The 27,356-nt window shown below is 45.3% G+C and overlaps 1 protein-coding gene across 1 annotated transcript in view; it reads right to left on the bottom strand.

Moving 5' to 3' along the window:
* CUBN (cubilin) overlaps window positions 1–27,356 on the bottom strand; it is a 639,217-nt gene that overhangs the window by 74,641 nt on the left and 537,220 nt on the right. The window contains exons 57-59 of the mRNA XM_029588764.1: window positions 22,069–22,257; window positions 8,298–8,427; window positions 2,643–2,860 (exon numbers count right to left, since the gene is read on the bottom strand). Coding sequence (XP_029444624.1) covers window positions 2,643–2,860; window positions 8,298–8,427; window positions 22,069–22,257 — 537 coding nt within the window. The remainder of the gene's footprint in view (window positions 1–2,642; window positions 2,861–8,297; window positions 8,428–22,068; window positions 22,258–27,356) is intronic.

The raw sequence follows: 27,356 nt of genomic DNA, 5'->3' as shown, positions 1-27,356 counted from the left end.
TACAACTTAATGAAAATTGATACTTTGTGGATCAGCCACTCATTAGCCACAGACCCCTCATGTCAAATAAGAAAAAAAAGTTTTACATTGCACAGCACCTGATTCTCTTCTCCTTTTCCAATCCCACTCTTCTGTAAAAAAAACTCCCCCAGCGTTTGAAACACTCCCTAGCCTTTGAGAACCCACCTAGCTGTTGGACTCTCTTCAGGCCTCTGGAAACCCCCCCCCCCCTGAAGATAGGCAACTCACCCCCCCCCGATAGGGGCCATAAGTTGAAAAGCAGCTGGCTGATCTCTGGGAAAAATATTACAGTTTAGTAAATTGACCCCTAAGTTTGTACTTGAGGCAATGGAGAGTGAAGCGACTTGCCCAAGGTTACAAGGAGCAGCACTGGGATTTGAACTCTGGCTTTCTTTGTTCTCAACTTACTGCTCTATCTAGGCTACTCCTCTCAGCTGATATATCTACAAATTGTCAACAGGGACTTTCAATTCCTGCTAGCAGCTATAGTAGACACAAATGTATGATGAGGTTCACAATTCAGGAATTATTTTTGATTATGCACTCAGTCTGAATGCCAATGTGAGTTTAGTGCTGTAAGGCAAATATAAGCAATTAAAGGTGAATTTTAAAAGCCCGATGTGTGCATTGATTAGGGAATGTGCAAATATGTTGCTCTCGTGTGCTGAGCAGATACGCACGTATTTCTTGAATTATGCCCATCTCGGAAGGGGCATGGCATTTCAGGGCTTGAATCTGAGATATGCGCATAAATACTTACACAATTTGCTGCACACATAACCTTACTTCTGCTATGGATGATGTGTAAGTTAAAAAATAAAGAAAAATATGCAGATCTGCAGGGTTTTAAGGGTTGGGGATAATTCAGGGGAGTGAAGGCTATTAAACTAGGGGGGTTTGGAGGACCTCTCTCTTAAATGGGTGAACTGGGGCCGAACTGGTAAAACTGGGAATAGCGGTGGCGCGCACCCCTTTTAAAATTCCTGATTTCCTCGGTAGAGGCAGGATTTGCACGCACATGCCAGATGGCGCCGGCCATCTTTGAAGATGGCCGGCGCCATCTTTAAAGATGGCGCCGGCCATCGAGTGCTCCTACCATGTGACAGGGGCCGGCCAATGGCATGGATACCCTGTCACATGGTAAGGGCAAAGGGGCATCGGCGCCATTTTTTTTTAGAACAGCTGATGCCTGGGAACGGGAAATCTCTCCCCGAGGCCCTCTGGATCTCTCCTCTCCCCAAGGCCCCCCTGGATCTCTCCCCGAGGCCCCCCGAGGCCCCCCTGGACCACCAGGTAATTTTAAAAGGTTTTGGGGGGGGTTGGGAGGGTGGGGTCGATTTAAAGGGTCGGGTGGGTTTTTCTTTTTAGCGGCGCGGGCCTCCCTAAAAAAAAAGGGTCGGGAGAGTGGGGGAGGCTAAGGGGGGTCGATTTAAAGGGTCGGTGGGGTTTTTTTTTATCGGGCCATTGGCACCATTTTAATTAGTGGCAGCCAAAATGGCGCCGATGGCCCGAGAGTGGGAGATCACGCCGGGACCCCCCCCCCCCCCCCACTGGACCACCAGGTAATTTAACATTTTGGGGGGGTTCAGGAGGGTGGGGGAGGGTAAGGAATTGGTTTTAAAGGGTCGGAGTGGGTTTAGGGGTTGTTTTGGTGTGCCAGTTTTCCCACCCTCCCCCAAATAATTCCCGTGCCCTATTTAACGATACAATACAAATGCCCCTGACGATAAATCGGGGGCATTTGTATTGTATCGTGCACTCTAACGATTTAGGACGATTTTAAAATTATCTGACGATAATTTTAATCGTTCAAAAATGATTCACATCCCTAGTAAAGTATACCAGAAAAGAGGCAGCACTATTAGTGAGAACTCCAGTTTAACTGTTTGACAACATGAAGGAGAGAACATGGAAATGTTTCACACTTTGTGAAACCTCTGCAACTTTTTGAAAGATACTGGGTACATCTTTTGGATTTTCAAAACTTTTGTTTTTCATTTTCTGAAGCATTATTATACAGAAAACAACATAAATTGTTGAATTAACATTAACAGAAGCTTGTGGTGTGACCAAAATAAGCATCAGACTGCACCTACTAAATTCTCTACAATCACATTTTCTCTCTTAGTGAGTGCTCAGTTGATAAATGCTCTGCAATAGTCTGAAGATGCAGAAGGTTAGCCGAATGCATTTCTGCTTATATTAGCTATACAATTAAACTAAACGCAACAAAATTTTTAACATTGAAGCATTTAATCTGTTTGGCCAAAGTCTGAACTAGCAGGTTTCTAGTGGATTCTAAATTTGGCAAAACTGCAGTATTTGTAGGCACTGGCAGACACATTCCTCCAGTCTTAGCTATCAGGCAGAAGCCCCATTACTACAGGGGGGAAACCTTTCCGTTTCATAAAGCTATATAAAGACTGACCCTAGTGGCTTTCTTTAGTTAGGCCTGGCTAAAGTGAAGACGTAATTAAACATATATTAAATGTTTGCTACTGAAAAATTCCTTGTGATTATCATTTTCAGTACTAATTCATTCTAAATGCCATTTAGTCAAAAACTCAGAGCTATTTAAAACAAAAAAAAATCAGTGAACTTTTCTTGCATTTATGTCTTACCTAATGTTTGTCTGTATGATGCCCTCCATCCTCCGTGTGTTAGGGAAGAATCTGTCTTAAAGACCAGGAACAAACTATTATTGGAACTCCTTAGAACTGGTGGAAGAACATTGCCGCAGAATTTGCCGAGTGATGGAGCATAGATGTTTGAGCCGTCATACACAGCCACATAATCGAAGACACAAGATGAAGATACTTCAAGCTCAAACTGATTGAATCTGTAAAACATTTAATGATCTGTATGATAAACTGAAATACTAAGTAAACATGCAATAGGCATGATGTATTGTAGAAACACATAGGGAGATTTTATCAAGCCACAATATTTTATTGTGGGGGGCAAAATATCGCCGAAGGGGGTGCTCCGGAAATATTTTGACCCTCCCTGACAAAATATTTTTTCACAGAAAATTCAGCAATAAAAAAGAATGCAAAAAAGACCGCATAAAAACGCAATGATGGCCTTGTTCCCTGAAACCCACCCCCAAAAGTGACAAATACCCCCAGGAGTCTGTGCAGACCCCCGTTCATCCCCCCCACCATCTATCAAGGCAGCACCGAGTCAAAATGTAAAAAGAAAAGATTTAAGTCATGCAGCAATGCCCATTCCCCTTCCCTATCCACTTCCTCTGTTGAAAAAACTCCCCTACCTCAACTAAAGACCTTCCTCAGTAGCAGACTTCCTAGTGTCTCCCACAACCCCCTTCCCTCTGGCCCCTGTTGCAAAAACAATAGGCCCTGGTGGTCTAGGGTTGCCCCTTCCCCTCACCTCAAAACAGACCCTCGTGGTCTACGGTGGCCTCTAATCCCCCACATCACCCTCCAGAACCCCACTCGTTGGAAGTATGGGGTGGCCCAGGCCAGTTGCCATCATATTCTAAAATGGCATGATAGGGGGCAATGGCTGATCAACGCCATTTTGGATTATAGTGTTGATTTGCACAGAGTCTTCTTTCAGATAGGAGGACTGGGGTGGGCGTAGGGGCCCACCCTAGACCACCAAGGTCTGTTTTTTAGGTAAGTGGGAATGGGAGTGGAACTGGACACCTAGACCACCAGGGCCTAATTTTTTTGAAAGGGGATCAGGGGAGGAGGATTGGGGGGCACTGGGGGGGGGCTGATAATGGTGATATTATTTGGTTGGGGCGAGGGTGTTTTTCCACAAAGGGGAGGGTCTAGGGAAGGGGACAGGGTGTCACCATGTGATTTTTTTTTTTTAACTCTTTGACTCTGCGCCTCCTTGATAGGCAGCAGGGGGTATATGGGGATCTGCACAGCTCCTCGCAGGGAGTTGGCCTTTTGAGGAAGTACAGGGCCCTTTGAAGAGGCTTCCCAGGGACATTAGGATGTGTGTTAGCATCCTGATGTCCCCTCAAAAAAATAACTACACCTCCTTGAAATGCAATAAAATGAAGTGTCTGAATTTTTTTCTAAAATATCCTGAACCTGTTGCTCCCCAGTACTGTATTCTCTTCACAGATGAATCATTAAATATATAGTTTGACCATCATACTAGACATCATCACAAAATGTTTTTTCAATGATGCCCAGTATGATGCCCATAACTGCACTACTTATGTTTGTACTTTTAAGAACTCATAAAACATGAGTTTCTAGCAAAAGGTATTTACCTAAATTTGAAAATCAGGTTGCCATGTGGGTTTATATATATATACTGTATATATGCAAACATTTTAGTGAAACAAAAAGAGGGTGCAAAATCAATTGTGCTAGATGTATGCTGTCTATTCATGGTTACAGGTAAAGTGCAGAATAAAGTGAAAGTCCACACAGAGATTTCAATATAATGTTAAAGATGATTTACTTGGTGGTGGCAACTCCACAAATTTTTACAGAGTACATTATAATGTTCTAGAGGGTCCCCCGACACGGATCCCGTGTTTCATCGCGAGGCTGCGTCGGGATGGACAGAATGAAAAGTTTCAAGTCTGCATGAATCTTTTAAATCAAAGTGTCCGGGAGTGCCAGTCTATGCATGAACATTTTTAAAATATAATGTATGTATGTGTATCTAATACACATTTCCAGAATGTCCCTTGAAATCTTAAATGGGCTATGCACATAAAGAGGCCGCCCAGGGGTGGGATCTGGACAGGCTGGGACAACGTCATTCGATGCAGTCCTGGGGAAGCGTGTGCTGGCAGCCAGCCAGCGTGCGGCGATTACTTCTGCTCCAGAGGAGCAGTAAGTACCACAATAAAAAATGAGGTTAGGTTTAGGGGGTGGGGAGGAGAGGGGAAGAGGGAGGAAGGTTAGGTAGGGGGTAGGGAAGCTCCCTCCCAGTCTGCTCCTTAATTGGAGTGGAACAGGAGGGGACTGGGTGAGACTCGATTGTGTCGCTGCGCATATTTTGCAAGAATTCCCCCCTGCGTGCGCCGCCCGCATATGCACGCGTGGATTTTAAAGTCCAGCATGCATGTGCGCATGGCCATTGGATTTTATGACATGCGCGAGCTAGTGTGCGCATGTTATAAAATCGGCACGTCCATGTGCTCGTGCCGGGAACCGTGCACACATGGACACTCGCGTGGAATTTTTAAAATCGACCCCAATGTGAATAGAAACTGAAACTTCACTAATGAATGTTAACTCTATTTTTACGTGCATAAAACGCAACTATGGGCCAGATGTAGTAAAGGCTGTTTCCCATTTTGGGATAAATCTTCAAACCTTTTGCATTGGGATAAAGACAATGTGCATTTAACCCCCTCGAATGTTGCACTTATTCTCAAGGGAAAAGTATGTGCATGCATTCACTTTGAAATTTGTCGCAAATACAAAGTATGCATGGTCATTTGCTTTTTCGGTGGGTAGGTTTTTGCCGGATAAGTATGTGAGAAGACTTTATATATATATATATATATATATATATATATATATATATATATATATATATATATATATATATAATATATCTGTGGGTATACTTTTCCTTCCCTGACCTCAACAGACCCCCTATGTTTCTGGTAAAGGTTGCCAACTGGCTCCAGATTTTCAGGACAGGTTGATCCAATCCTTGTTTTACTCCCTTGTATGCAAGTACTTATAGTTTTGTTTTTCTTAGGGAATGCAATAGGAAATTCAGAACAAGTTCCAGCATGCAGTGGGGCAAAACCAGGACTGGATCAACCTGTCCTGAAGATCTGGAGACAGATAGCAACCCAATTTGTGGTGTAACAATGTGCATACTTTTAGCCCTATTGAGGGAGGGCAATTGTAGACAGCTAATTAATGTGGATAAAACTATTTGGAGAGGCAGGATATAAAAACTGTTAAATAAATAAATAATACAGAAAATGCTTTTCAGCCATGTAAATTGCTTTGAAAACTGTTCTCTGTGGCCAATATTCCATAATAGTATGAGTATTTAAATTTAGCCACCTCAGTTAGGTACCTATTCTCAAATGAACATAGAAACCTAAATTTTCATCTAAAACTTCATGTAAATTTAGGCTACTATTCATTTGTCTATATTTATAGTCATAGGTTAGGTGCTGAAAATCAGTGCTAAGCACCTAATTGTTATCCCCAACTCTAAATCTGCTCATATAAACACCCACTTTTAGGCTCCCAAATTTAAGAGCCTAGTGAAACTCGAATCCTTAAGTTATGCACTCAGTCCTAATCACTTTTCAAAAAGTTCAGTTCAGGACCCTAGAGGTCTATATTCTGAAGCATTTAGCTGGCTAACTTTAGGGTAACCAGGTATATTCAGTGGCGCATCTGCGCCGCTCAGTAAAGAGGCGATGTTAGGAAAATAGTTTTATCCGGCGAATTAGTAGAGCCGCACAGCAGCTGAATATGAACCTCCTAACTCCTAATGTTAGGCATCTAAACCCTTTAAAATGTGACCTTTTTGAGGTGAGGTGAAAGAGACAAAGCCAAAAGGGTATCTTTTAAAAATTGGAAAAATAAATTTATTGCACCTGAGCTAATTTTAGCTTCGTACGCCGATTAATCCACTGCAGAGGCGTTACAGCCAAAAGGTTTTTTATCAAGAGAGAGAAAGAGCAATATGACACCTTACTATTTATACCACTGTAAGAGGGTGCACTTTTAACTCTGTTTGGGGTTAGGGTAGGTTTAGGGGAGTGGTTTTACATACACAGGAGAAGGTACAAACAGCAAAGTTGACATCACTGAAAAGTTTCTGCTGTTTAATTGATGAAAGGTACAAGAGAAGTTGATTTGTACAATGCACTCTTTACCTAGTTAAGGCCCTAACATGAAATGATAAATGACCCTGTAAGTATGCACATATATGAGTATATTCAGCAGCTTTGCCGTTTTGTTGAATATACATCGTAACTTATCTGGATTAGTTCTAACTTGCTGAGTTACTTATACGGCCATAACTGAATATCTACCCCTACAAGTGTTGGAGACTGGGCATCTAAATGGCAGATGAAATTTAATGTGAACAAGTGCAAAGTAATGCACCTAGGGAAAAATAATACCAACCATAGGTATACAATGCTGGGTAGGCAATCACCACCCAGAAAAGGAGCTTGGATTCCTTGTGGACAATACTTTGAGATCCTCAGCTCAGTTGTGAGGCAATGGTCAAAAAAGGCTAGTAGAATGTTAGGAATTATTTGGGAAAAGAATAGGGAATAAAACTATCATAATGCCCCTACATCTTGAGTATTGTGTGCAGTTGTGGTTGCCTCATCTCAATAATGAAATTGTGGAACTAAAAAACGTACAGAGATGGGCAACAAAAATGATAAAGGGGAAGGAAGGTTAGGGATCTTCAGCTCAGAAAAGAGACAACTGAGAGGGGATAAGATAGAAGTTTATTAATTTTGAGTGTGATGGAATGGATAAATACAGGACGGCTGTTCATCCTTTCAAATCACACTTAAACATGGAGATACTCCATGAAACTAACAGCCAACAGATTTAAAACCGATTGTAGAAAATAGTTTTTTGCTCGGCACACTGTCAAGTTCTGGAATCTGTTGCCAGAGGACCTGGTCAAGGTGATTAGCATAGTGGGATTTAAAAGTGGTTTGGGTAAGTTTCTAGCATGAAAAAGGTTCATAAACAATTATTATCCAGGGAGACTTAAGGATACCATTTTTATCCCTGCAGTGAGCAACAATTTGTAGATCTACTTTTGGGGATGCATTGGATACTTGCAACCCAGACTAGCCACTTTCAGAGAGAAGACGCTGGGTTTGATGGACTATGGTCTGATCCATATCTTCTGACATATTTTCTGTTCTTATGTTATGTCTTTGAAATTTTACCCCCAAATAATAGAACCATTTTTCTCGCACAAATAAAATTGCTGTTGGACATTGGCTTCTGGAAACATTCATCCAGCATAACATTATTTGATAGAATAGCCATGATTACAACCTGACTTTCTCATATAGAACTTATAAATTCAGTGTTCATTGTCTCTTTCTACTTGGTTTCTACTACAGATGACATCAAATGACTGCCATAAAGCTACATTTTAATGCTGGCACCCCACTCAGAGTCTGAGAATCCTTTACTGGTTCAAATAATGCAACCCTGCTCAATAGCAACATTCAACCATTTTTTTTTCAACAAGAATTGTTTTGTTACCAGAGCAAGAATTTTCGTTTTTCAGACTTAACAAGTAGTTTATTTTTAATGGCATACTTGAGCTCTAACACTCTGTCATTCCCAGCAGTGATGAGGTAGGTGCAGTTCATATTGTTGTGGTAATTAGTAAAAGAGTGGGTAGGGCTGCTCACAGTGCCGGCAGAGTTTCTGAATGTACCACCACAAGCTGCAATGAAACAGAAAAAAAAGGCAGGAATTATTTAAGATTCTTAAATCCCATTAGGATGGCCCCATGCAGCTTAGTATGAACTGATTTTCCATACAAGGTGGTCATCTCAGACCACTGTGTAGACATTAGGGATGTGAATCGTTTTTTGACGATTTAAAATATCGTCCGATATATTTTAAATCATCAAAAATCATTAGGGCCACGATACAATACAATTCCCCGATTTATTGTCAAAAAATCGTAAATCGGGGGAAGGGGGAGGGCAGGAAAACCGGCACACTAAAACCCCCTAAAACCCACCCCCGACCCTTTAAATTAAATCCCCCACCCTCCCGAACCCCCCCCCCCCAATGCCTTAAATTACCTGGGGGTCCAGCGGCGGTCCGGAACGGCAGCGGTCCGGAACGGCCTCCTGCCGCGAATCGTGTTGTCTTCAGCCGGCGCCATTTTTCAAAATGGCGGTGAAAAATGGCGGCGGCCATAGACCAACACGATTCGACTGCAGGAGGTCGTTCCGGACCCCCGCTGGACTTTTGGCAAGTCTTGTGGGGGTCAGGAGGCCCCCCCAAGCCTGGCCAAAAGTCCCTGGGGGTCCAGCGGGGTCCGGAAAAACGATTTCCTGCCGCAAATCGTTTTCCGTACGGAAAATGGCACCGGCAGGAGATCGACTGCAGGAGGTCGTTCAGAACCCCCGCTGAATGACAACACGATTCGCGGCAGGAGGCCGTTCCGGACCACCGCTGGACTCCCAGGTAATTTAAGACATTGGGGGGGGGGGGTTCGGGAGGGTGGGGTATTTAATTTAAAGGGTCGGGGGTGGGTTTTAGGGGGTTTTAGTGTGCCGGCTCACGATTTTCACGATTTTCACGATACTTTAAACACCCAAACGGCAACAATACGATTCCCTCCCCCTCCCAGCCGAAATCGATCGTTAAGACGATCAAGGACACGATTCACATCTCTAGTAGACATCTGAGGTCTTATCCTCCCTGCACTATACTTATTGCTTCTCTGAATTGTGTTTTCTATAATATTTACATTGTCCAATGAAGTCTGACTGCTTTCTGGTCATTTTTTCTCTTTATGTCGTGTTTTGTTTTTAATTATGAGTAAGGTAGATGTTCAAAGAATATTTGACTCGGAAAGTTAAGATGGATAAACATAATTGACTGGCTGACTTAGCCAGGATATTCAGTGGCTTGGCTATGCCACTGAGAATAACTGGATAACTGAGTTAGCTGGATAAGTTTATCTGGCTAAATTTAGACCTGCTCAATAGCAGATCTAATGAGCCAGATGTTCAAAGCTACTTAACCGGTTAAGTGGTAGCCACTGAATATTCAGTTACATTCAGTAGTCATCACTTAGCCAGATAAATCACTTACCTGGCTAAGTAGATAGCTAGATAAATCAGGCAAAGGGCACAATGAGGCAGCGCTATTTATTGGCTAACTTAGGCCTAGATTCATCAAAATGCTATAAATTTCACACAGGTAACACCCACGATAAGAAAAAGGGGTGGAGCTAGGAGAGAGAGAGAGATAAACTCTTTATAAGGCTCTCAAAGCAGTCAACTATTTATACATTATATGAGGGTCATCTAGTAACTCAAGATGAGGTTTTGATGGTGGACTAGGGTTTTAGGGCCAGTTTTACATGCACAGTCAGACATACGAACAGCACAGTACACATCCGTGAAGATTGGATGTGCTTTAGAATGAGGAAAAGTACACAAAGATGAGATTTCTACAATGTTCTTTTGCCTTAGCTTGATGCCTCTCTACCAGGGTACTATCAAGCTAGGGCGAGAGAACATTGTAGAAATCTCATCTTTGTGTACCTTTCCTCATTCCAAATCACATCCAATCTTCACTAATGTGTATTGTGCTGTACGTATGTCTGACTGTGCATGTAAAACTGGCCTCAAAACCCTAGTCCACCAACAAAACCTCACCTCGAGTAACTAGATGACCCTCCTATAGTGGTATAAACAGATGAAAATTAGGTGTGCCACCCCAGAGGCTCTCTCCTTCTCTCTCTCGCTCCTCCCCCCACCAGAAAAAAGGTGCAGTTATTTCCTGCATTAAAACCATGTGTTACACTATCACACACTGTTAATGCCCCTCATTTTCATAAACCCCACCCAAGCTCATCCCCTTTGAATAAATTTTGAAAATTCGCATTCACATCTCGCAATGCGATAAATAATACACACATTATGGTGTTATCGTGGTCGTTAGGGCCCTAACGCCCGTGATAATGGCCTAACACACTTTGATGAATGACTCTCAGGTCGATCCAGTAAAGTTCAGTTGAAGATTTCTCGTCTGTAACGAGCTCGCTGCGCACAATTCGGACGCGTAAGGCAAACCAGCGATACAGTCTCCAATTTTGCGCATCCGTAGTGCTTCTTAAAACAGACGCGTAACCCTTCCCGCACCCGGCATGTAAATGAACGAATTAGCTGTATAATGAAGGAATTAGCTATTCCCCTCCGATACCGTAACGCGCGCTCAGGTTCTCTCATTAGTAACGCACTGTTTTGCCGCGGCCGTAAACGTGTTAGTTTACCGCCTCCCCTAGTAGGAGTTAGGACTGTGAGTCTAGTAATAAATCCATCGACACCGCTTAAGATACTCAAAAACAATAAAACACAATTTAAAAAAAAAGCGATACAGAGATGATCGAGAAAATGTAATGATGTGGGACACATAAAACCTGTCAGAAGAAAAAATAAAAATTTTTAAATACCTGTCGGAGGGCCGCGTGGGTCCAGGCGGCCGGCGTGCGTCCAGGCGGCGGGAGCCGGGTGGTCGCGTGTTAAATCTAGGCCGCGGGCGGGTGGGCGCCTGTTCCGGGCGGCGGCGGGGGGACACGCGTTAGTTCGAGACGGCCAGCGGGCGGTCGCGTGTTAAATCTAGGCCGGGTCCGCACAGGCGCGCATTCACTGCCGGTGGGGGCTGCCTCTCCCGGCAGCCCCCACCGGCAGTGAATGAATGAATGCGCGCCTGTGCGACCCCTGCGATTGGGCGCTCAAGGCGTGACGTCACGGCATGTGACTGCCTTGAGCGCCGAATCGCAGGGGTCGCACAGGCGCGCATTCATTCACTGCCGGTGGGGGCTGCCGGGAGAGGCAGCCCCCACCGGCAGTGAATGAATTCATTCATCCAGGCGGAGGAGCCGGCTGCTTTCGCCACCGGCTCCTCCGCCTGGATGAATGAATTCATTCACTGCCGGGAGAGGCAGCCCCCACCGGCAGTGAATGCGCGCCTGTGCGGACCCGGCCTAGATTTAACACGCGACCACCCGCCGGCAGTCTCGAACTAACGCGTGTCCCCCCGCCGCCGCCCGGAACAGGCGCCCACCCGCCCGCGGCCTAGATTTAACACGCGACCACCCAGCTCCCGCCGCCGCCGGCCACCTGGACCCACGCGGCCATCTGAAACTAACGCGCGTCCACCCCCCGCCGCCCGGAACAGGCGCCCACCCGCCCGCGGCCTAGATTTAACACGCGACCACCGGCCCCCCGGATCCCGCCGGCCGCCTGGACCCATGCGGCCCTCCGACAGGTATTTAAAAATTTTGATTTTTACACTTCCTGGTACCTGTCATTTCAAATGTCATTTGAAATGACAGGTACCAGCGCACCCTGGTTACTGTATAGGCGCTGTATTAAGCGCCTATACAGTAAAATGGGTTACGCGGCCATAACCCTTCCCTACCGCTTTAAAGCCGCGGCATGCATTTGCATGCGATTAGAGGAGAGTATCGGGGAGTTAGTGAAGAGAACTGTGCGTGCGGGGAGGAAGGGTGCGCCTGACACTACCGCACTGTTTCTACCGCGGCCTTACTGGATCGACCTGTCTGTTAGCCGGATATGTGCTGATATTTGGATTTATCTGATTAACAGCTCGATACAGTAAAGTTCAGTTGAAATTTTCTCGTCTGTAACGAGCTCCCTGCGCACAATTCGGACGCGTAAGGCAAATCAGCCATACAGTCTCCAGTTTCGCGCGTCTGTAGCGCTTCTTAAAACAGACACGTAACCCTTCCCGCACCCGGCATGTAAATGAACGAATTAGCTGTATAATGAAGGAATTAGCTATTCCCCTCCCATACCGTAACGGGCGCTCAGGTTATCTCATTATTAACGCACTGTTTTGCCGCGGCCGTAACGTGTTAGTTTACCGCCTCCCCCTAGTAGGAGTTAGGACTGTGAGTCTAGTAACAAATCCATCGACACCGCTTAAGATACTCAAAAACAATAAAACACAATTTAAAAAAAAAGCGATACAGAGATGATCGAGAAAATGTAATGATGTGGGACACATAAAACCTGTCAGAAGAAAAAAAAAAATTTTAAATACCTGTCGGAGGGCCGCGTCAGTCCAGGCGGCTGGCGGGATCCGGGGGGCCGGTGGTCGCGTGTTAAATCTAGGCCGCGGGCGGGTGGGCGCCTGTTCCAGGCGGCGGCGGCGGCAGCGGCGGCGGGGGGACACGCGTTAGTTCGAGACGGCCGGCGGGCGGCGGGTGGTCACGTGTTAAATCTAGGCCGGGTCCGCACGTTTCGGCGCTCAAGGCAGTCACATGCCGTGACGTCACGCCTTGAGCGCCGAAACGCAGGGGTCGCACAGGCGCGCATTCATTCATCCAGGCGGAGGAGCCGGTGGCGAAAGCAGCCGGCTCCTCCGCCTGGATGAATGAATTCATTCACTGCCGGTGGGGGTTGCCTCTCCGGCAGCCCCCACCGGCAGTGAATGAATGAATGGGCGCCTGTGCGACCCCTGCGTTTCGGCGCTCAAGGCGTGACGTCACGGCATGTGACTGCCTTGAGCGCCGAAACGCAGGGGTCGCACAGGCGCGCATTCATTCATCCAGGCGGAGGAGCCGGTGGCGAAAGCAGCCGGCTCCTCCGCCTGGATGAATGAATTCATTCACTGCCGGTGGGGGTTGCCTCTCCGGCAGCCCCCACCGGCAGTGAATGAATGAATGGGCGCCTGTGCGACCCCTGCGTTTCGGCGCTCAAGGCGTGACGTCACGGCATGTGACTGCCTTGAGCGCCGAAACGCAGGGGTCGCACAGGCGCGCATTCATTCATCCAGGCGGAGGAGCCGGTGGCGAAAGCAGCCGGCTCCTCCGCCTGGATGAATGAATTCATTCACTGCCGGTGGGGGTTGCCTCTCCGGCAGCCCCCACCAGCAGTGAATGAATGAATGTGCGCCTGTGCGGACCCGGCCTAGATTTAACACGCGACCACCCGCCGGCCGTCTCGAACTAACGCGTGTCCCCCCGCTGCCGCCGCGCCCACCCGCCCCGCGGCCTAGATTTAACACGCGACCACCGGCCCCCCGGATCCCGCCGGCCGCCTGGACCCACGCGGCCCTCCGACAGGTATTTAAAAATTTTGATTTTACACTTCCTGGTGCCTGTCATTTCAAATGTCATTTGAAATGACAGGTACCAGCGCACCCAGGTTACTGTATAGGCGCTGTTACAGCGCCTATACAGTAAAATGGGTTACGCGGGCATAACCCTTCCCTACCGCTTTAAAGCCGCGGCATGCATTTGCATGCGATTAGAGGAGAGTATCGGGGAGTTAGTGAAGAGAACTGTGCGCACGGGGAGGAAGGGTGCGCCTGACACTACCTCACTGTTTCTACCGCGGCCTTACTGGATCGACCTGTAAGTTAACTGGATAAATTAGACCTGCCATAGAACAGGTCTAACTTAGCTGGATATAACTTATCCAGATGAGTAGTGCCAAATATGGGGATATTCAGCAGCTTAGCCATGCTGCTGAATATCCCATGTAAGTTAGCCTGATAAGTTTTATCCAGCTAACATATTTAGCCATTTTCTATTGAATATCTACCTCAATTTATCTGACTAACAGTGCGCACTGTTAACCCGCATTTGGACGCGCTAGCTTTACCCCTTATTCAATAAGGGGTAATAGTGCGTCAAAAATGCGTGGCCAACCTCTCCGAAACTAATAGCGCCCGCAACATGCAAATGCATGTTGATGGCCCTATTAGTTATTCCCGCGTGATTCAGTAGGTAAAATGTGCAGCCAAGTCACACATTTTACTTTCAGAAATGAGTGCCCAAAGGTAGGCATTAATTTCTGCAGGCACCGGTAAAGTGCACAGAAAAGCAGTAAAAACTGCTTTTCTGTGCACCCTTCGACTTAATATCATGGCGATACTAAGCTGGAGGTCCCAAAAGTAAAAAAAAATTTTAAATAAAAAAAAAAATTAAAATCAGCCCGCGGCTCACGGGTTGAAAGCTGGACGCTCAATTTTGCCAGTCCGGTTTCCAAACCTGTGGCGGGTTTGAGAACAGACGCAGGCAAAATTGAGCGTCGGCTGTCAAACCCGCTGACAGCTGCCGCTCCTGTCAAAAAAGAGGTGCTAGGGACGCGCTAGTGTCCCTAGCGCCTCTTTTTACTGTGGGCCCGCATTTGAATACTAAATTGCGCGCACAGGAGAGTGGCCTGTGCGCTCACCCGCTCTCCCGCGACTTTTACTGTATCGGCCTGTGAGTGATGTATCAAGCCATGGCAATGCTCTAACATGCGATATATGCTGTATATCATGCGACAGAGCTCTATCATGGTGATATCATGCAATATACATGATAACTTCCAAGGCATTACCCAGGTTCCTTCCCCTATTACAATGTCCTGTTTTGCATGCGCTTTGCATGCATGAATAATGCAAATGCATGCAAAGAAAGTCATTAATAGGCAAATTAATGTTAATATTTTATCATGGCTCATGGAGAAAGTGGTCAGCTGAGATAAAACAACACTTCCTAGGATTTCCTCATTCCAAATCACATACAATATGCTTCTACCTCCCCTCGTGCTAACACTTAGTTAAACTACTCATCCCGCTCCTCTCTCCCCCCCTCTACTAAAACCTTCTTTGAAACATCCTTCTGTTACCATATTGTTCGATCACAAATCCTGTAATTTTCTTATGTCTACCCAGATCCTCAATCAGTTTATGGACTCCTTTGCTAACCAGTTTATGGACGATATACCATTGAATCCTGTAAATAGTTACTCAATTGCCAGGTTATTTTGTTAGTTTTTGTACGCATAGTTCCTGTTCTATGTAAAGGCACTGCCGAATAGTTACAAGTTATATGTGAACCGATACGATGTGCAAACGGTTGTCGGTATATAAAAAACTTTAAATAAATAAAAAAATAAATGTAACATGGGTCCCAAGGCTCCCGTGTTACATTTAAAGGATCATTCAAAAAAAAGTTGCCGTGGCAAAAGGAAAAGCTAAGTGAGTCAGAGCTGACCAATGGCTCAACCCAGGGACACCACTTCAAAGTTCAAAAAAATTGTCCTGTTAACACATGGCGACAGACCCCCCCCCCCAAAGGTTACAATAAGATGCTTTAGCGTTCAGGGTGACCCCGCACACCAATATTAAATTTAAGACACTGGGGTATAGTGCCTCCACTATAGTGCCTCCTCCCCCTTAAAAGTATAAAAATAATCAATGGGGTTTAGTAAGAGTACCCCTCCCTCTCCCTCTCCCTCCCCCTCCCCCCCAAATGTATTAAAAAAGGTCCTTGGGGTTTAGGGAGCCCACCCACCTCTATCCCCCTGCAACTCCAGGCACCTCAACATCCGCCCCCCCCCCCCCCACACACACCCCCCCCCCTGAACCTTTAAAATAGCACTGACCTGACTTTGTTCCTGATATGAGATGGGGCAAGGTCAGGTCAGTGCTATTTTGAAAAATGGCATGAATTGGACTGGGTGTAGGGGCGCCATGGGCCCCATTACAGGACCTTCTTCTAATTTTAAAGTTTTGGGGGTACAGGAGGAGTGGTCAGAGGATGGGGTGCCTGGGGGTGTGGGGTGGAGGTCTCCCTGAATCTGAATGACATTTTTTGATACATTTGGGGGGAGGGGTACTCCCATTGAAACCCATTGATTATTTTTATACCTTTGGGGTGGTGCCTGGGGGGAGGGCACTAAACCCCAATGACTTTAATTTAATATTGTAATCTTTGGGGGAGGGGGCCATCACTGCACGTGAACGGTACAATTTATTTTTCACTTTGAGGAGTCAGGGCTTCAAGTGGTGGCCCCGAGTTGAGTAGGGTCAGTCCTGGCCCTCGCTGAAATTTTCTTTATGCCAGTAACTTTTTAAGTGGCCAGCTCTTTAAGGCAATGGCGGTCCTTTGAGGTTGGGATGTTATCACATCAAATGCGGCTAGCCATGTTCTTTTGTCCTGTGGTGTTTGGTCGTGAGACAAAAGAATGTGCCATAGAGCTGTAATGTTTTTTCAGGGGACGGGCCCCACTATTGTGGTGACACCCCCTGTGATAGTTGGACCTCTCCCATGAAAAAACATTGTGGTTTAATGCATCCTGGTGTCAGCTGGATAAATCTGAATATCACCACTTATCTGGCTAAGTTAGCCAGATAAGTAGCTTCTCTTCAGAATGCCCCCGTCCTGTATACTATTTAGCCGGATAACTAATAATAGTTCCTCTGCATTCAGGCAGTGGGTTATACAACTCTGTCAGCATATGGAAATGGAGTAAGAAGCTGACGTCACAGATATTTAATCACTCCCAACATCAGCCCACTAGAATTCTTCGTCTCCAGCAGATGGTGGACATGCATTTCCCTACTGGGGATTGCCTGTAATAAAAAATAAAATAAGAAGAGAAATAGAAGAAATACAGAAGATTGATGGGCTGATGATATAGCACCGCTTGCCTCCTGAGGTGATACCCTTGGGTCCTTGCCTCAGTTGAGAGCCTTAGTCCAGTAGCCTGGTCTGGCATGGACTTAAAAAAAAAAAGGGAGGAGAGGAGAGGTGGAAAAGGCTTTTGACCTCTCCTCCTGTAGCCAGGAACCAGTTACTACTCTCAGCCGGGGAGGGCTAAAGTCAGGTAAAAGTTTTCATTTAAAAAAAAAAAAGAAGAAAAGTGGAGTTAGTAAGCTAGTTCCCTTCCTAATGGGTCCTTCTTCTCGGCATTTGGCGAGTTCCGCTTACGTGACTCGGGAGATTTGTGAGTGAGTGGAGGCAGCTCAGGCATGGTAGGGTTGAGAAGCTTTTTGGTTAGGCCCCACTTTCAGGCTTCCTTTCCGGGCTGCATGGTAGGCTGCAGTGGTTCATTCGCGCATTTTTGTGAGTGATGTTGGCGCATGCCTGAGCGCCTTCTCGTGCGCCTAAATCCACATTCCCTATTGTGCGTGTAGTTACATGCGTTGCTGAGTGCGTTTTGTGCGTGTACCTGTGCATTTTCTGTGCACATATTTCAGCACGTTTTGTGCATTTCCTAAGCGCAAAACTGAGCATGTAGTTAAATGCGTACCTACCACTGCATCTATTGAGCGCATACTAACCATGGCACCGGCACCAAAGAATACAGCCAGAGTTTTCTACAAGCCTGTGACAACACTGCCTGGATGCTCAAAGCGATTTGCTTTTTTCTGATTTTGCCGATGATGGTCCATTCCCTCGGTCTAAGGGGAATGGGGCTGAGGATGACACAACAAGGGTGTCCGCATCTTCGGTTGATCCGCTGGCTAAGTCGTCTTCAGGGGAGACTAGCACTCAGGACGTCAGGTTTGGGTCTATGGGGCCTGGAACGGAGCCACCTTTCTTTTCCTGGGTGGACTTCTTCCAGGGATTACAGACCATCCTACAGGGGCATCCTTCTGAGTCGGCAATGCTTTCTTTCTTTCTTTTTTAATTTCTTTTTTTTACAGCAGTGCTTTCTAAGTCAGTATCACATGCTCATAGTTCTCTTGTGTCTGTCACCATGGGCAAATGCTGTGATGTTGTGCATACTGACAGTGTTCGAGTTGTTGTGGATTAGGATAACACTGATGATGATTTGGGTGGCTCCCCAATTGAGGAATGGGAGAATTCCACAGACTTAGAGCCAGATAGAACTCTTTTCCATTTCTTTCATAGAGATGAGTTGCCAGGTCTGATCTCTTAGATTCTAAAGACCCTTGGAGTGGCTGGGAGTGACTCTTCAGGATTTCATATTGGTCACCTTATGCAAGTCTTCATATTTCTTTCCCCTCCTGGATGCTATTCAAGAGTTGATTGACCTTGAATGGAGTGCACCAGAGGTGACCTTTAAAGGGGGTGCACCTTAGCAGGTTTATATCTCTTGTATCCACAGGCCAGAGAGCAGTTGCATTTCCCAAATGTGGACATGATGATGTGTTTGGTCACTAAGCAAACCACCATTCCAGTGGAAGGAGGGGCAGCTCTAAAGAATGCTCAGGATAGGAGGATTGAGGCTATCCTTCAGCAAATCCTTGAAACCGTGGCTATGAATTTGCAGATCGATTCTTGTTGTACCTTGGTGGCTCAAGTTACCTTGTGTCTTTCACAAGACTCTGGTGGTGTCCCTTCGGTGATAGAACTAGGAGCTGCCTTCTTGGTTGATGTGGGATGTGACCTGGTTTGCACAGCCACCAGAGGAGTTGCTTCTGTTTTAGTTGCTAGACGGCAGCTATGGCTTTGTAATTGATCGGCTGACACTGTGTCTAATTCCAATCTCACCAAGCTGCCCATCAAGGGTTCCTTTGTTTAGCAGTGAGCTGGAAATGATGGCAAATAGATGGGGGGAAGCCCCAGAAGGCCTCAGAAAGATGCAGGCTCCGGGGGTGGAGCCTCCCAATTTTCTCAGTGAAGTTCTGTGAACTCATCTGCTGGTGCAGAAGATAGGTGGCCATCTATCTCATTATTATCAGAGGTGGGTCCAGATCACATTGGACCAGTGGGTCTTGGAAGTAATTCAGGATGGCTATGCTCCAGAATTTCTTCCCATTCCTCCAGATGCCTTTATGATATCTCTATGCAACTCCCCTCAGAAGAGGGTAGCAGTGGACACTACATTGAGAAGTCTGTTAGCCCTGAAGGACATGATTCCCGTTTCTGAATCGCAGCAAAATATGGGCAGCTATTCCATGTATTTTCTCGTTCCCAAGAAAGAGGGGTCCTTTTGACCCATCCTGGATCTCAAGGTAGTCAATCATCATTTGTGGTTACTCATTTCCACATAGAAACTGTACGCTCTGTCAAAATGGCAGTACAACCAGGGGAATCTGCATATTCCCATTCACCAGGAACATCAACGGTTCCCACAGTTTGCCATTCTGGGTTGCCATTACCAGTTTCAGGCTTTGTCCTTCAGGCTGGCCACTGTGCCCAGGACCTTCTCCAAGGTCATGGTGGTGGAAGCTGTATTCTTGCACAAGGATGGCATTCTGGTACACCCGTATTTGGACAACTGGTTGATTCAAGCCAAGAACATGGAAGAAAGTCTCCAGTCTTCTTGTAAGATAGTCTCCTTACTACAAAAGCTAGCCTGGATGGTGAACCTAACCAAGAGCAGTTTGTAGCTGTCTCAGATGCTGGAGTAACTCAGCATTCACTTCAATACGAAGAAGGGCACAGATTTGAATTCAAAAGTTGATCACTCAGGTTCTCACCCTAATAAGCACTGCTTGCCTAATAGTGTGGTCTTATTTATGGGTCCTGGGATGATGGCAGCCACATTGGAATTTGTTCCTTGGGCAAGAGCTCATATGTGACCTCTTCAATGCACATTGCTTTCCTGCTGGAGACCATAGTTGCATGATTACATGGTGAGACTTCTCCTGCCATTAGAGGTGAGTGCCCAGTTATATTTGTTGTTGTAGGCGGATCATCTCAGGAAGGTAATTTCCTTGGAGACGGCAAATTGGTTAGTACTTACAACAGATGTGAGCCTTCTGGGCTGGGAGCTCACTGTCAGGAATTAATAGTGCAAGGTCGCTGGAATGCCAAGGAGTGGCAGTGGAGCATCAACTGCTTGGAAGCTTGGGTGGTTCATCTAGCGCGCTTGCAGTTCGCTGAGTGTCTAGAAGCTTGGGTGGTCTAGATAATGTTGACAATGCTATGACGGTGGCCTATATCAATCATCAGGATGAAACCAAGAGTCAACAGGCATTGGAAGAGATAGATGCACTCATGTTGTAGGCAAGCAACATCTGCTAAGCATTTCTCTCTCTCACATTGCCGGAAAGGACAATGCAGGAGGACTTTGGACTCAGGAGAGTGGGAGACTTGCTGGTGACCTCCAACAACACAAAGGTTCTGCAGTTTTTCAGTTGCAGACAGGTCCCAAAAGCACTGGGTATCGATACTCTGGTTCAGGTCTGGCTGAGGGGCAGCCTGCTGTATGCCTTTCCGCCCCGGCCTCTGGGTGGCAGGATCATTCGGAAGATTGCAAGTCAAGTTAAGACCGTCCTTTCAGTGGCTACAGATTGGCCCTGGAAGCTGTGGTATGCCGATCTGCAGAGACTGCTGGTGGGCAGTCCCCTCAGGCTACCACCTCGGAAGAATTTGTTGCAGCAGGCACCCATTCTACACAATGATCCGGTTCAATTTTGTCTTACAATTTGGCCACTGAGAGGGCTAGGTTGTTAAACCGTGGTAATTTGCCTGTCGTGATTTCCACTTTGCTTCAGGCCAGGAAATTTTCTACATCTCTGGTCTATGTTAGAGTTTGGAGAGCTTTTAAGGCTTGGTGTACTGAGCAAAGTTCTCAACCTCTCCAGGTGGAAATTCCCTTAATTTTGAAATTCTTACAGGATGGATGGCGTACAGGACTGGCCCTAATACCTTGAAGGTTCAAGTAGCAGCTCTCACTTGTTATATGGGGTTTTGAATATGAAGCCCAATGATTTTTGTAACTCACCACAAACAGAGGCATGTGAAAGGAATACATATCTTTTATTAATATTATTAGTACTACTTCACCATGTTATATATACCAACAGTTATGTACTGGAGATTGGCAAGAGGAAATGCCCCTCAAAGACACTTCTTTTTTTTTTGTTTTGTTTTTAAATTTACTATTTATTAAATTTTTTCAATGATAACAACATACATTGAATGAAAAAAAAGCATAATACAGAAATCTTTTATATTGTTACTCATAATTGTAAACATATATTATTTTTATGCCCATTATTAGCCCTCAGATCATAGGGAGATCCATCACAAGGAGATGACTTCCTTTACAAAGAAACATAAATCATAAATATATGCATTACAATGAGGGGCAGTATATACTACATAGAACGGTTTAATTCCTAATAAGAGGTCATCGAACAATCGCCAGATTAAACTTTGACATCTGCCATTTCAACATCTTTATCATTAAGGAATTGTTTTCTCAAAGACACTTCTGCCTCCCTAACAAATTGATCCTCTGGCCGGCAATTGCCCCATTGAACAGGGAAAGTATAAATGGTTGCATGATTTGTGTATATTGGCCCCTTATGTAGTTTCATGTTATGATATATTTCCTTTGAAAGTCATATAAGTCTAGTTACCTTTATTTTTGTTTCATAATAGCCTATGTAGCTGAAACTTACATATGTTAATATTTATCAGTTTATATTGTCCATTAATTTTTCATATGTAAGAATATTAAGGCCTAGTGTACTAAAGAATTTCTCTCATTTTGTGTCTTTAGGATAAAATATTAGCACATTATTACATAATGTCTTTTTATTTCTAATTAAAACAAAAATCTTTCAAATTCTAAATTAGTTGCTAATGGTTTGCAATAATATAGCTACTCACGGATAATTCTGTAGTTTGCCCGGAATCCATGCCCTACAGTAGCAGAATTACTATAGAAGTATAACAGCATGGGCCCCAATATACTGACTGGTCCTGGGATAGCAGTGCCACAGCGTGTGGTGATAGGGGTTCCTGTAGCTGTTGACCCACGGAAGATTTTCACACCATCATTAGAACAGCTCATGCTAGCTACAAAAAAATGACATTTATAAAGGTCAAAAGCATGTACTCAACATTCCTTGCAAAGTCTAAGCAACTCAACATGCACATTAAACAAAAATAAAACAAAACAACTGTTGCCTATACCCTATGCAATTTTCTGCTATACAGTTTCAGTCTGCTTCAGTTTGTAAATTTAAAATTCTGCTTAGATTATTATGACCTGGGCAACTCCTCGTTACTGGTTTATCAACTTCACTTCCCTGGACATTAACAGCATACAATGACAAACTGCATCTAATGTGGAAGCAGAAAGGGGGACTGGAGCAGGTTGGGTGGGGTTGTGGTGTTGAGAGTATGAAAAGTGACTTTCAAAGGCATTTATCAAGCTAAATTAAGTATTTACCCAGGCTAAATGGCTTGACTGCATACTGGTCCTCCTCAAATGCAGGCAAAAGTGAGGACGGCATCCATAGCATGCATACTTTCAGCCACATGAAAAAGAGTCAGTCCTGTGGGTGCGTTTAGGTCAGGGAACAAAAGCAGCACACATACATTTTATTCCCAAATGTATGTGTGATATTTTGCCCCTTCCCCTTCCATCACCTGTATAAACGGCAGGTGCAAAGTGTGCAGACTCTTTCAGTGCTCATACTTTAGATTTGCTAATTTCCACAAAAGAAACAATATGGATAGTTTATCTTTGAACATGTGCATAAATTATGCAAATTAAACCCATCTGTGTATTTTGCACCTATTGCCCCAAGAAATCTTGTTTGGGATTAACATCTTGTAATGACAGGGAATGGAATATGGCTGACAGCACCAATAGAGAAATATAGTACAATAAGACAATACTTCTTAGCTTTACGACTATTTCTTTTCTTAGCAAACCGTTAAAATCATTCATTTTTAAGATTCCTACCTTTTCTGCCTCTGTCACTGTATCACAATACTAAAAGCTAATACTCGCTCGCTCTCTCTGCTTCTAACTTTCTTACATGTCTGCTCAAACTAGGTGCCATGTGGCATCATCAACAGAAATGCATTTAGGAACTTCAGAGCTCCTGGAAATTGAGTAGGCCACCCTTCTGTTCCCATTTCATTGCCTTCAAATGCTACGTTTTGCAAATGAGGCATCGGAAAATTTACTGAATACCTGAGGGATAAACAACAGAGTAAGAATATTTTTATGTTTGTAAACATAGAAACATAAACATAGAAATGATGGCAGAAAAGGACCAAATGGTCCATCCAGTCTGCCCAGCAAGCTTAAGGTCGTAACTCCTACTCTGTGCAGATTACTCCCATATTTCTCCAAAGGGTAGTAACTGTCGCTCTGTGCAGTTATCCCCAAGCCTTATGATACCCATACAAATTTCAGCTAGTAACATTTTTTACTGGGTGATGCGCTTTCTTGAAAATTCAGACAGTGCTGCTTGATGTGCTTTGCCTATGGACTTGGCTGAGGAAGCAGTCCTGCGCTTTTTCCCTTAGGCCTGCGTATCAGTGCTCCACAACATAGAAGTCAGGGCCCTCTTGGTTGTTGTCCGACTCCAAGTCCCCTTATCCCCCTGCCGTTGAAGCAGGGAGCAATATTTCAGTTGCATTTTAAGAATCAATGCTTGTTGGTTAAGGGAAGTAATCTCCATGCCTTCAGCTAAGGATAGTAACAGCCGCACCAGCAAGTTACCACCCCCCCACCCTTTTCTCATTTCCCTCCTTTAGCCTTTAGAGATCCACAATGTTTATTTTGTAGTCTATAAAATATCCTTTTTAAGTACTGTATACTGGCAGTGATATGCTACCAATTTTTTTTTTTAATCAAAATGCCCTTGATCAGACTCGATGTGAAAGGTGCCTGCATAAAGTAGCCCCCTGGCCATCTCCCTAGGCTCTTTTGGGCAGGTGTTCTGGACCCAGCTGTCTTCTAGAATCTTCTCTGCCTGGTCTCCTCCATTCCTTTGGTGCTCTCTTTCAATCTTTCCCTCTCTTGCAGGCTCCTCTTTTCCACCCTTCTTGTTCCTGGTGTGCTCCTCTCTCTTCACACCTTATTTTTTTTGCATTCCCTTTATCAGCCAGCAGATGGAGGTGGAGGTATTGTCCCTCCCTCTCTGAATGCTCCATCCAGTACTCTCATTTTTTTATTCCCTCTACCTAGCTTTATTACCTCAAACCTGTCTCCAACCCTGGGCCGTCTGTTGGGTCTTTCTTCCCTCCTTTCTTCTGGCCCTGCCAGGTATCCCCATCTCTCCCTGCCATCTTTGGAGTTTCTATACTTCTGGTGAGAGCCATGATCCCAGGACAGGAAATCTGCATTTACATTCTATCTTCCAGATCAGAACTGTAGCATGAATTTGTATTGTTACAAAGTCAAATAGCAGTGCATGTGGCAAGGATTTGTATCCTTCGTGCTCAGGAGCCAGGTTCTTATGGCCTGGATTGGCCACTGTTGGAAACAGGATGCTGGGCTTGATGGACCCTTGGTCTGACCCAGTATGGCATTTTCTTATGTTCTTATGTTCTTAAATGTTTTCTTATGTTCTTAAATGTTTTTCCTACAAATAGGTCTGTAGGTTCTCTATGGCCCATTTAATTACTAATGCAAAAACATATGGTGACATATATTATAATCTTTATTAAATTTCACAAAAAAGAAAATTCCAAAAGACCTTGTTTTCAAAATTTCATAACATTGTCCCAAGGATTTGATGTTGTTCAGTGAGCATTAGTAATGGTGTCGTTGATGTCGTTCAGTGATTTGATGTCGTTCAGTGAGCATTAGTAATAGTATCGCATTGTGCAAATGCAAATCTTTCATAGGGGTGGGATTGGGGAGGGGTTTGGGTAGGATTAATGAAAATGAAGGACATTTTTGCACTTTGCAATAGCATATGGCATGCTATTACAATTAACTCATCTCTGGGAGCCTATCAGATACTGTTGAAATTCAAACTGTTGACTGGTAGACTTTGCATGCTGGAAATAACTACACCTTTTTTTCTGGTGTTAAGCTGTGTGAAATGCCTGAAATTGCTGTGATGCAATTTGTGATAACGATAGAAAATTGCATTGTGGGCATTTTTGGGCTTGTGGAGGGGGAGAAGGAGAGGAGAGAGGAGGAGAGTGGAGTGGGAGAGAGCACCTTTAAGGAGGCCTTCCCAGTATTCAACTAATTATATCACTATAGAAGGACCACCTAATAACTCAAGGTGAGGTTTTGCTGGTGGTTTAGGGTTTTGGGGCCAGTTTTACATGCAGAGTGAGATGTACGAACAGCACAGTACACCTTGGTGAAGATTTGACGTCATTTGGAGTGAGGAAAGCCTCACAAAGATGAGATTTCTACAATGTTCTCTCACCCTAGCTTGATAGTACCCTGGTATAGAGTCCATCAAGCTAGGGCGAGAGAACACTCTTAACATGCTTGTTGAGCACTGGTAAGCGAAGGATGGCTGGGGGTTCTCCTCCTTACCCCAGGAACACTGGGGAAAGGAAGAGAAGGCAAATAGAGAGAATGGGGTTCTCTCTCTAACCGCCCTACTCTGCCCTGATGATCCTGATCCTCCATCCCCAACCCCTCATAAATTCCCTAACCGTCCTTTTCCCCTTCCCAGAGTGTTCAGAAAACCCCTATTCCTGGTGATCCTGGAGCCCCCTCCTCTTCCTGGAAAAGAACCCTCTCCAGCAACTTTCTTCTTTCCCCTCCTCATCCAGTAAAATGCAGGCCTTCACAATCAGCTGGCTCACGGCTCACCTCTGCCTTTGAAGGCAGAAGCAGACTGGTGGACAAGGATGTGGGGCCTGCTCTTTGCCTTCTTGGTATCGGAAAGGAGTAAAGCCATGTGCTCTTTCCATCCCCACCACACCCAATCCTATCCCCTCCCCTTCCCTCCTTCACTCTTTCTCCATTCCCTCCAATCACTTTACTCACAGACTGCCTCCCACTATGATCACCACACTCACATTTCATAGTCCCTCCGATCCCCTCACTCGCACACCACAGCGTCTTTGATCCCTGACTCACTCTTTCCCCCTCTTCCCCATGCAACCCTCTTTGATCTCTTCACTTACTCTTTTCCCTTCTCACATCTCATCACTCACATTCCTTCCCCTCTCTCCAATCCCTTCACTCACTTCCCGCCTCCACTTCCCTTATTCACTCTCTTGGCCCTTTTTCCCTCACCAGTGTAGTCACCAACAGCAGAGCCTGGAATGACAATGTGATAAGCATGAAACCAACACACCCAGGAATAGCAGAATCAGTGGGGGTTGACAGGCATTCACCCCATGTCTTTTTAACCTTGCCCTCCTAAATTGCACAAAAATCAAAGTTATGTGGCTTTCCTTGTCTCAGGGTAAGCAGCTCCAGCACTCTCTGTTCTCTGCTTCCACCAAGGGCTGGGGGACCATAAATGATCCCTACAACTACTAGCTCTGGTCTATTTTCACAGAGGAGCCAGAACTGATATACACTGCTGGTGCTGCACCGCTTTTTCAGGTCCCAATCTGCTGTTCTGGGTTGTTCTGCCAGAAATTAAGCTCACAGTAATGGACACAAAAAATGGTTGAATTAGCAGACGTTTGTGTAACATTTGGCCAGCCACAGGAAACCCCGTGACCCCCCCAAGCTGGCCAAAAGTTCCTTTTGGGCCGAACGAGCGTTCCGGCGCGAACCCGCGGGGAATCACGTGACGCCGCGTCACTCCGACGTGGCGCCGACGTCACGTGCTCCTCGCAAAGGATTTCAGAAATGGCGTCCTCACTCCTCGCTGGATCACCAGGGAGTTGTGGTAAGTCTTTGGGGGGGGATTAAGGAAGGTGAGGGGTTTAAATTTTTATTTTGGATCAACAATCGCGATTTCCAACTTATTCAACATAGCTATGTTGAATAAGTTGGAAATCCGATCGTTTATGTCTCATCACTTTTTTAAGTTAAAAAAAAAAAAAAAGTAGCGTTTTACATTTATGTTCAATACGAATGCACACCCCTACAGTCCTTTTACTGTTCCCATTCTGAGCAGCGCTGAGCTACCCCCTCTTTTGTTGGAGAGTCTGCTGAGGGCCCTTTGTCAGAAGCTCGAGAAGTGGATGTGGGGGGAGGGGGAACACTGACAGCCCAGTCATTT

Source organism: Rhinatrema bivittatum, chromosome 2 (assembly GCF_901001135.1).
Source record: "Rhinatrema bivittatum chromosome 2, aRhiBiv1.1, whole genome shotgun sequence".
Lineage (NCBI taxonomy): Eukaryota > Metazoa > Chordata > Amphibia > Gymnophiona > Rhinatrematidae > Rhinatrema > Rhinatrema bivittatum.
This window is presented reverse-complemented; position numbering and strand designations above follow the sequence as displayed.